This window comes from Sphaeroforma arctica, assembly GCF_001186125.1.
Source record: "Sphaeroforma arctica JP610 unplaced genomic scaffold supercont1.328, whole genome shotgun sequence".
NCBI classification, from domain to species: Eukaryota; class Ichthyosporea; order Ichthyophonida; genus Sphaeroforma; species Sphaeroforma arctica.
The window spans coordinates 52,595-63,173 of NW_014040230.1; the positions used below are offsets into that span (position 1 = coordinate 52,595).

Below are 10,579 nucleotides of genomic sequence, written 5' to 3' on the forward strand. Positions count from 1 at the left end.
TGAATAAATATATTTTTATTCATATACGAATATACATACATACATACATACATATACATATATACATACAAGTATACATAAACACACACTCAAACACACACACACACACACACACACACACATATATATATATATATATATACATACATACATGCATGCATGAATACGTACCTACCTACCTATACATAATTACATACCTACATACATACATACATATATACATACATACATACATACATACACACACATATATATATATATATATGTATGTATATGATCATAAATTACTACACTTCCAAACCACATACGTTTTTGTCTGCCAGTGGCAGAGGAAGCAATACCAGCCATTACCCGATGTTGTAGCGTGAGTGATATTTGAGTGTATCCCAGACGTTTACCAAGAGACAGGCATTTCGTAAAGTTCTGGTTCAAGTAGAGCATCGTTTGTAGTTGAAGAGATGTATCTTGTTTCATGCAACCACTCTCTCTACTAAGTTTGTGATTGCTATTAAACATAGCCTCCTAAATTAGAACAAAATATATTTAAATGATATTTTGAAGCCTTATTTAGTACATCTCCTACGGCGTTTCCAACCGCCAAATCGTTTTGATCGAATGAAAAGCTGTTTAATGCCTCCGAATGTAGATTTTTCGTCAGGTGTAATAATGATCAAGCTCATCAATCGAAGACAAGGAAAACGATATTGTATGAAACAAAAAGATGACTTCTTCATGAAAAGTAAAGATGTCTTCTTTGGAGTGCTAGCTTGTTGAGCTTATTTGAAGTAAAGAGGATCAGTAGTCCATACGTATAAAGGAATCGCTTAGCCTTCTAAATCGAACAGAGATCGCGAGGACGTTATGACTGCGAATTTTACAAACGAAGATAATTTTGAAGACAACTTTGACCGTCTGAAGCTACTCTTGTCAATCGCTTACTCCTGACAAAATGAATAATCTTCAAGATCAGTACAGTACTTCTGACACTCGGTCTCAGGGTTCTCAAACTGACACTCTTCAGCATTCGCTTCGCTTGCACACCAGTAACTGGGTCCCTGCGTACAAGAGTCGGTACTTACCAGTGGTGCATCGCAGAAAGGCGAATCCTCCAGATCGCCACAGTGCTTTTGACACTCTATGTCAGGGTTCTCAAATTGACACTGTTCAGCATTCGCTTCGCTTGCACACCAGTAGCTGGGTCCCTGTGTGCACGAGTCAGACCCTATTGGTGCCGAACAGAAAGGTGAGTCTACCAGGTCGTCACAGTACTTTTGACACTCTATGTCAAGGTTCTCAAGCTGACACTCTTCGGCCTTCGCATCGCTTGTACACCAGTAGCTGGGTCCCTGTTTGCACAAGTCAGACCCTATTGGTGCCGAACAGAAAGGAGAGTCTACCAGATCGTCACAGTACTTTTGACACTCAGTTTCGGGATTTTCCAGCTTACACTCCTCGGCATTATCTGCACTGGCACACCAGTAGCTAGGTCCCCAAGTACATGGATCAGATCCATCCATTGGTGGACAGAAGGGAGAATCGTCCAGGTCGGCGCAATATTTCTGGCACTCCGACTCGGGATTATTAAAACCACACTCACTTGCGTTCTCTTCACTGCTACACCAGTAGCTGGGTCCCCAAGTACATGGATCTGCCCCAATGAGTGGAGACTCTTCCGGCTGTGGTTCGAGCATGTCGTCGGTACAGTATGGGCTGTTGTCAGTATCTTCGCAATACTTCAAGCAATTCACTCCAGGATCTTCAAAGTTACATTCAGCTGCATTTGCTTCCGATGCGCACCAATATGAAGGGCCCTGAGTGCAAACATTACTTCCAGGTAAACTAGCGGCCAAGGCCGTCGTCATGATTGACACTGCGGATACGATATAGACGATTTTGCTATTCATGTTGGTGGTTATAGTGTTTGCTTTGTTTGATTCTCGATGATGCTGATACAATGTGTGGTTGGATAAGGTTTTATAGTACGGAATTGTTGAATACAGTACATCAGATTGATAGTTGTCGGCTGTCGCGGTTGTACAGAAGGCATGCTCGATATTTATCGATAGGGTTCGACGTTTCTGTTAAAATCGATATTTAACACAAGAGAGAGTAGTAGACAGATAGATAGAGTGATAGACACTCTAGAGAAAGAGTCAAGAACAGACAGAAGCCAGGAGCCAGAAGGCATCTATATAAAGAGTACCTATCTACATAAAGAGTACTCCTTGTTCTGTAGCTATATTTCGAAAAAGGAACACAATACCGAGTTACCGACCCCCGTATTAAATTGTAAACGGAAAATCACTTTAGGGGTTTTTGTTTTCTATTTTGTTGTAGAAAAAAAATAGAATTTTATCCGTTTTGTACCCTACAATCTTCATAATTTATATATATAAAACAAATCGATCGGTTTGCTGGCCGTTTGGTACCAGTTTTTGGTTTTTTGGGGGTTTTTTCTTATTCCCTTTAATTGCCGCGGGTCTGTAAATATGTATTTTTATATATAAATATTTAACGCCGAACCATAGCCTTCTAAAAACAAACAAAGAAAAAACAATACATTGGGATCTCGGATTCCGGGAGAGAGAAAGTCGCGATCATAAATAGATGAATATGATACATAGATGACGCCCCAAAACTCAAGAGGCCAAGACCCGTTGACTCGTCGAGGCATCGATAGTCAATACTACAAAAAACCTAAACAAACTAAAAGCTCAGTCGAAGAGAAAGACTGATAGAAAGTAAATAAGTATTTACATATTTATGTACATAGTCCTTTTTTTTTTAGTCCTTTAAACTGTGCTAATATTTCATATTTTTTTAAAATAATACATAGCTATATATACATATTTACCTGTTTAATTTAAGGGCTAAAATATATCTGTATTTTTTAAATAAACAAATATAACAGTCTCAAATGCACTTATGTTAGGTCCTTGTCGGTCTTAAGGGCTGGACATATGTTAGCAGTTAGACACGTGTAAATAAGCGTCCTCCGTCTTAGCTATTGCTTCGGATTCGCCCATGGTTTCACGGTTGACACTATTCGTGTCTAACATACGTCGACCTCTCCTCTGAGGCCGACAAAGAACTAATACAACAAGTGCAATAAATGGGTTAAAATCACGCTAAATACATTTAAATAGAAAAAAGCAAAGTAAACTCAAAAAAGTATAGGTATGAGACTGGTAGGAAACTGGGCCTGAAGTGGTTAATAATTTTATTGTCACCAGTGCCGTATAAAGACATTCCTCAAAGGCTCAACCCTGGTGGATGCCTAGCATTGCCTGCAGGTGGCGCAACACAGAAAACTCTATGCTTGATTTTCATTGCTCATAAGTGTAAAGATTGTTTATTTGTTAAATCTCAAATCTGGTGCTTTGGTGCTCCTTATTTTAGAAAATGTACCCAGCCACCAGTCCACCACTGCACCAGCCACCGTAAGTCTACAAGACTATGTTATATATCCAGGAGCAAAAGTTTAAATTGTACAAATCACTCTCGAATAGATCTGAGACAATTTTCAATTTGCACTCCAAGAATTTGAAAATTGTGTACAGATTTATTTCTATAATTACTATCTAAAACCCCCCATACAATTGAGCTCTGCACTTATTCAGCTTGCCGTTCTCAGTTCGGTTGTACATATTCAAATTTTCACCGAAAGCGTAGCTGTAGAGTCCCTATTTCTTTTATTGAACTTGAAATCTGTCCGGAACGCTTTTCTGTCCGGAGCACTTTTTCCCCATTTGTAGGCCCCAAGAGGTTCCCGAGGGATCCTAAACGGAATTTTGTTTCAAAAAATAGAGTATACTTTTTCGGGTCCCGTTATTGACGGCTGAAAAGAAAAGTTGTTTCATAAAAAAAGCCCCGGTGGCCCGGTGGGTGAGTGTGTTTACGTGTGAGCGAGTGTGACTGAACAAAAGTGCGAATTTATTTGTGAGTGTGTGTTGAGTGAAAGTGAGTGAGAAAGGGTCCATCAAGAAATCTCACCCTCAGGCCTCAGCTCACCCTGTGAGGATATATTCACAAGTTATTAACCCTCTTTTAAGAAACGCTTTTGGTCTCTGCGGTGCCCCAGCCGTGTTTTATTTTTATTGGATTTCCCTAAAAATAACATATACACCTATTTGCAGTTTGATATGGCAAACACAGTTTACTGTTCAATTTAGAAGGCTATGAGTTTACATACATTCAAAATTTGTAGAACATGGACTGAGGTTCCTCGGCACTGCCGTATGAAGCGTATAAATTGGATACAGATTGTGTAAACAGTACCATAACTACTACATTCAAAGTAAAATAGCAAAATGCAGTCTAACTTCACCGCTATCGTATCCGCAATATCGATCCTGACGCCATCCTTGGCCGCTAGTTTACCTGGAAGTGATGTTTGCACTCAGGGCCCTTCCTTTACCTGGAAGTGATGTCTGTACTCAGGGCCCTTCATACTGGTGCGCATCGGAAGCAAATGCAGCTGAATGTAACTTTGAAAATCCTGGAGTGAATTGCTTGAAGTATTGCGAGGATATTGACACCAGCCCATACTGTACCGACGACATCCTTGAACCACAGCCGGAAGAGTCTCCACTCATTGGGGCAGATCCATGTACTTGGGGACCCAGCTACTGGTGTGCCAGTGAGGAGAACGCAAGTGAGTGTGGTTTTAGCAATCCCGAGTCGGAGTGTCAGGAATATTGCGACGACCTGGACGATTCTCCCTTCTGTCCACCACTGGTTGGATCTGATCCATGTACTTGGGGACCTAGCTACTGGTGTGCCAGTGCAGATAATGCCGAGGAGTGTAAGCTGGAAAATCCCGAAACTGAATGTCAAAAGTACTGTGACGATCTGGTAGACTCTCCTTTCTGTTCGGCACCAATAGGGTCTGACTCGTGCACACAGGGACCCAGCTACTGGTGTGTAAGCGAAGCGAATGCTGAAGAATGTCAACTTGAGAACCCTGACATAGAGTGTCAAAAGTACTGTGGCGATCTGGAGGATTCGCCTTTCTGTGATGCACCAATGGTAGGTATTGACTCTTGTACGCAGGGACCCAGCTACTGGTGTGCAAGCGAAGCGAATGCCGAAGAGTGTCAGTTTGAGAACCCCGAGACCGAGTGTCAGAAGTACTGTACTGATCTTGAAGATTCTCCATTCTGCCAGAAGTAAAATACATAGTAGAATTTTTCTAATAAATTATATTGCTACTATTCCATGATATTGTTAAAGTACCTACGAAATGAGACCATCTTCCTGTATGTATGCACCAAAAGTTACATACAGATCCCACAGTTTGGTCGGAAAGGTAGTATTCGATATTTGATAAGTATTTTCATGCAACTAATAATCTACGGCGACCGGTAGTTATTGTGCTCAGTTAGACTTTCTGCCGGAAAAAGGGCGATGTAAGGAAAGAGACGTAGTAATAAAAAAAATCATACCCCATTGTATAGAAATAATACATACCCAAAACTGAAAACGCCCCTCCCTCGGGGCTCGGGCCCTCAGTCACAGTGTTTGACTGTTTGTCCCTCAGGCGGCAAGCTGAACAGTGAAGAGCTCAATAGGAGATTCTAGATAATATTTATAGATATATATTTGTAAACCAATTTTTGAGATATTCTTAGAGAGTGCAAATCTCAGATCTGATCGATAGCGATTTGCAGAAATTTAAACTCTTTGCTTCTGGATATTGATATAGACTTACGGTGGTTGGTGGCTGGCCAGGCTGGGCGCATTTTCTAAAATATGGAGCTCCAAAGCACCAGATTTAAACAGATAAACAATCTTTACACATATGAGCAATGAAAATCAAGCATAGTTTTCTGAATTGCGCCACCACTCCCATCAGCCACCCCAGGTTTCAGGTTTCAGGTTTCCGTTTGAGGCCTGAGCCCTAAGACCTGAGGGTTGAGACTTCAGACTTGTGAGAGTGCTGAGACTTGAGAGTTGAGACTTCAGACTTGAGACTTGAGATTTGAGACTTGAGAGTTAATTTTATATTTGTTGTACATATGGTGGACCAGTTATTACATATTTAGGACTCTGTATTTTAAGTTAGGATTATTTATGTAAATACTACAGGGTTTATTTAGAACATATTGACTATCGCAGTATGCGTCTATGCGGTATGCGCCCGTATGCGATATGCCCCTACATATGGGCATTGGGAAAGCATCATCTATGTATCATCTCCCGTTTCCCGGTTCACCCGAGATCCCCTTTAAGTATTTTTTGAAAAATAAATAAATAAATACATATTTGTTACAGAAAAAAATGTGGGAAAGGTATACCTAAAAACAAAACAGAATGGGATGTATTTACCAATGGCAATTATAAATTAGAATAAATAACAACGGAATATTAAATAAACCAGCAAAACGGAACGCAGACTTCGTTTTTCTTGATATGTAGCGTTAAAAAATTATGTAGGGTACAAGTACGTAATAAAGCAACTAAAACGTTTATAAATCAAATAAACATACGTTTATATTCAACATCCATATGCGGCCCTTTGTATGCTAACAGGTGTACCTTGCGGGTCTAAACATTTATTTGTGTACTGTTTTCACCACACGTACCAGTCCTGTAAAAAGAACTTAAGCAGGCCTAAGGCCCTTCTGATACATTATAACTGTTGTAACATTTTAAAAAATAGGAAAAATATACGTTTACGTTCAACTTCTATTCCGTAGCCCCACTACGTAATGAGCTTAGGACGGTGTATTTCCTATAAATTTATTTAACGTTTCTACTTTTCAAATTTCCAATGGAGTACTCCTTGTGTAGATACCTTCAGGCTCCTGGCTTCTGTCTATTTTTTACTCTTTCTCTATAGTCTCTAGAGCTCTATGTACTACTCTCTCTCTCTATAAATAGAGAGAGAGTAGAGTGCGAGTGTAAATTTACTAGAAATATTTACGAAGATCCCAATGGCAAGTCGCCAATTCGCATGCATATAGTCAATTAGTCAGACATATACATAGTCATATACTATGTAGTCCTTGAACATTGAAGTTTCAAGTTTGAACTTTGCAGTGATCAGTGGATATTTTTCTAAAGTAAAATATATATGTACTCATTGTTCTGTGCTGTACAGGTACGTACAAAATCTAAAATCAAGGTCGATTCCGATTTCCGCATAGCCTTCTAAATTAGACAGCTGAATTTTATGTATCGATTTTTTTCCAGAAATGTCGAACACAAACACACAATCAGTAAATATCAAGAGTATGCGTTCTGTATAATTGCGACAGCCGACAACTATCAATCTGATGTATTCAACAACTCCGTACTATAAAACCTTGTCCAACCACGCATTGTATCAGCATTATCGAGAATCAAACAAAGCAAACACTATAACCACCAACATGAATAGCAAAGTTGTCTATATCGTATCCGCAGTGTCAATCATGACGACGGCCTTGGCCGCTAGTTTACCTGGAAGTAATGTTTGCACTCAGGGCCCTTCATATTGGTGCGCATCGGAAGCAAATGCAGCTGAATGTAACTTTGAAAATCCTGAAGCGAATTGCTTGAAGTATTGCGAGGATATTAACAACAGTCCATATTGTACCGACGACATCCTTGAACTACAGCCGGAAGAGTCTCCACTCATTGGGGCAGATCCATGTACTTGGGGACCCAGCTACTGGTGTACCAGTGAAGAGAACGCAAGTGAGTGTGGTTTTAATAATCCCGAGTCGGAGTGCCAGAAATATTGCGCCGACCTGGACGATTCTCCCTTCTGTCCACCAATGGATGGATCTGATCCATGTACTTGGGGACCTAACTACTGGTGTGCCAGTGCAGATAATGCCGAGGAGTGTAAGCTGGAAAATCCCGAAACTGAATGTCAAAAGTACTGTGACGATCTGGTAGACTCCCCTTTCTGTTCGGCACCAATAGGGTCTGACTCGTGCACACAGGGACCCAGCTACTGGTGTGCAACCGATGCGAAGGCCGAAGAGTGTCAGCTTGAGAACCCTGACATAGAGTGTCAAAAGTACTGTGGCGATCTGGAGGATTCGCCTTACTGCGATGCACCACTGGTAGGTACCGACTTTTGTACGCAGGGACCCAGCTACTGGTGTGCAAGCGAAGCGAATGCTGAAGAGTGTCAGTTTGAGAACCCTGAGACCGAGTGTCACAAGTACTGTACTGATCTTAATGATTCTCCATTCTGTCAGAAGTAAAATACATAGTAGAACTTTTCAAATAAATTATTTTGCTATGCGAAGTAAGACCATTTTCCTGTATGTATGCGCCAAAAGTCACATACAGATCCAACAGTTCGGTCCGGAAGGTAGTATTCAATGTTCGATCGCTACTTTTATGCAACTATTATGGTGCTCAGCTAGACTTTTTGCTTCGTCCCATTCACATCGTATACAAAGTGTACTGTGATCGGCATAGCATGGCCTAAGCTAGTAATTTTTACGGGGAGGGGTACTGCTTGGCATGAACAGAGTTTGTAAAGCAGTGTTTTATAAAGTACCAAATTGTTGAATGTTCAGTAATATATACTTCACCGTTTTATTTTTTCCATGTGCCAACAAGTAGACGTCATCGTAGTGGTATAACCCAGCAGATCAAAGTGAAGAAACTCAAACATTCCTTAAGGTTGAGGCCAACCTTCGTGCCCTCCTGTGAAATGCAACGCAAATACTCCTATCAAACAGCAATACTTTTCAAAATCTCGTCTAATGTAATGATTGCCTACACTAATCAGTTTCTTTACGCATCAAAGGAATCAACGGGTGTGGCTTTATGCTTCCTATGTATCACTTAGTATTTTTTTATTAGCTACGTCTCTTTCCGTGCATCGCCTTTTCTTCTCGGCTTCGGCGCGGGTTTGTCTTCATCAGCCCATTCGCCTTCCTTGAACATCTTTTCTCTGTAGTTATTGAACACTTTCTCCTGCTCTTCTGTGGGCTCCAATTGGCCGGGCTGCAAATAAACGAGACATGGCAGATTGTCGTGGGGAAGAAGATGCAAGCAACATGTAAATTTCTAAAATGTATTCATTGATAGTCTGTGTGAAGGAAAAGCGTTGAACAAACGTAAGTTTCACAGATGCATTTTTTAGTGATCTGTGACTCCCTGCTAGAAGATTCTAATGGAGAAGCTTAAAACAATGTGCATGTGTCATATACGTATTCATCGGTGATGATTGAAAACCTCTTGGCGTATGAATGTATACGTGAGGTTAGGTGCGGGCAACCACTTGTAGCTTCGTGCTGTGCATGGTAATCATATACACATCGTTAGAAGAACCCAGCTTCGATAAAATAATAAATTTTTATAAGTCCTATATGGACGCGACAAAACCATCGTACCACAGAGTGTGACTAGCCGTGTAAAGTGCGAATTTGTGCATGACGTTCCAATTTGAGACATACCATTGGGCGGTGATCGACAAATATCTAAACACTTTATAACACAAAATATAACCATACGATGTCCTTTACAAAGAATTTTAATCCATCGGAACTTACTTGTATCAGATATGTCAAAGTGTACTTACTGTATATGGAGCGATTTTGTGCATTGTGATCAGATATCTTGCGGCGCCCAACTTCATACTATCGGACGCATGCGCTACTAGTCGCATTGAGGGGTGCAGCGGTATCCTTTCTACTGAAAACCTGAATAGCATCAATGGATAGGTTAATATATACTTCAACCGATCACCACGTCTGGGGTGTGAACATGCCACATAGCGCAGGTCTTGATTTAGACATGCATACATATATACCGAACCCAACGTTTTCTTCGTTCACCGTGGCCAGGATATACTCCAGTCATACTCCCACCGACAGGCATTGTGCGGCAAACTTTGATACATCAAGCCGTTTCAATTGATGTCTATCCAAAGTGTACACACACACCAACACACAGCAAACACACACACACACACATATATATATATATATATATGTATATATATATATTATAGAACAGTGAAAATCACATACTCTTCACGCATCATGGGTAGCCAATACACCAGTCTTCCTCCTACAACCAGGTGCTGTGCGGCAAACTCTAATAAGTCTAGTAGTAGGGACGATAACGGATACTTGTTGTCTTCACCACACCTCAGCCTCCCTATCCTTACTTTCCTCGCACCCTCTCGGAATCCATATGGTGCTAAGTATTTATGTTGTATATATATCAATATTCAAGGAGATGTAATGTATGTGTATACTTACATATGTATGTACAGACAAATCCGTTGTTCAGCCCCGAACAATTGGAATAAATTAAAAATTCTGTCAATTTCCTCATATACAGGCAGGAGAGCAATATATATGTCTATATACACATATACATATACATAAATATATATACATATACAAATATACATATATATATATATATATATATATATATATATATACATATATAAATATATATTTCTATATATATATATATATATATATTTATATTTATAAATAACAAAATAATAATATATATAATATGTATATTATGCATATATATATATATATATATATATATACATATATACATATGATATATATATATATATATATATACATAAATAAATAATATATAT

General features: G+C 39.7%; 4 protein-coding genes across 4 annotated transcripts in view; 2 read left to right on the forward strand and 2 right to left on the reverse strand.

Moving 5' to 3' along the window:
- The window catches only part of SARC_05243 (hypothetical protein), a gene marked incomplete at its 5' end in the record, with an annotated part of 7,807 nt that extends 5,903 nt beyond the window's left edge, over positions 1-1,904 (reverse strand). Inside the window, 4 exons of the mRNA XM_014300900.1 lie at positions 309-522; positions 1,080-1,202; positions 1,254-1,346; positions 1,398-1,904. Coding sequence (XP_014156375.1) covers positions 309-522; positions 1,080-1,202; positions 1,254-1,346; positions 1,398-1,904 — 937 coding nt within the window. The remainder of the gene's footprint in view (positions 1-308; positions 523-1,079; positions 1,203-1,253; positions 1,347-1,397) is intronic.
- A 2,156-nt stretch (positions 1,905-4,060) lies between these two features.
- SARC_05244 (hypothetical protein) lies at positions 4,061-5,210 on the forward strand. The gene has a single exon (XM_014300901.1). It carries the CDS (start codon positions 4,390-4,392, stop codon positions 5,170-5,172), a length of 783 nt encoding a protein of 260 aa, XP_014156376.1. The 5' UTR covers positions 4,061-4,389; the 3' UTR covers positions 5,173-5,210.
- A 2,163-nt stretch (positions 5,211-7,373) lies between these two features.
- SARC_05245 (hypothetical protein) lies at positions 7,374-8,198 on the forward strand (the record flags this gene model as incomplete). Its single annotated transcript, XM_014300902.1, has 1 exon — positions 7,374-8,198. One exon carries the CDS (start codon positions 7,374-7,376, stop codon positions 8,196-8,198), a length of 825 nt encoding a protein of 274 aa, XP_014156377.1.
- A 561-nt stretch (positions 8,199-8,759) lies between these two features.
- Positions 8,760-10,579, reverse strand: part of SARC_05246 (hypothetical protein) — a gene marked incomplete at its 5' end in the record, with an annotated part of 6,510 nt that continues 4,690 nt past the window's right edge. The window contains 3 exons of the mRNA XM_014300903.1: positions 8,760-8,952; positions 9,530-9,650; positions 9,981-10,152. Of these exons, the coding sequence (XP_014156378.1) occupies positions 8,809-8,952; positions 9,530-9,650; positions 9,981-10,152 (437 nt within the window). The 3' untranslated portion in view covers positions 8,760-8,808. The remainder of the gene's footprint in view (positions 8,953-9,529; positions 9,651-9,980; positions 10,153-10,579) is intronic.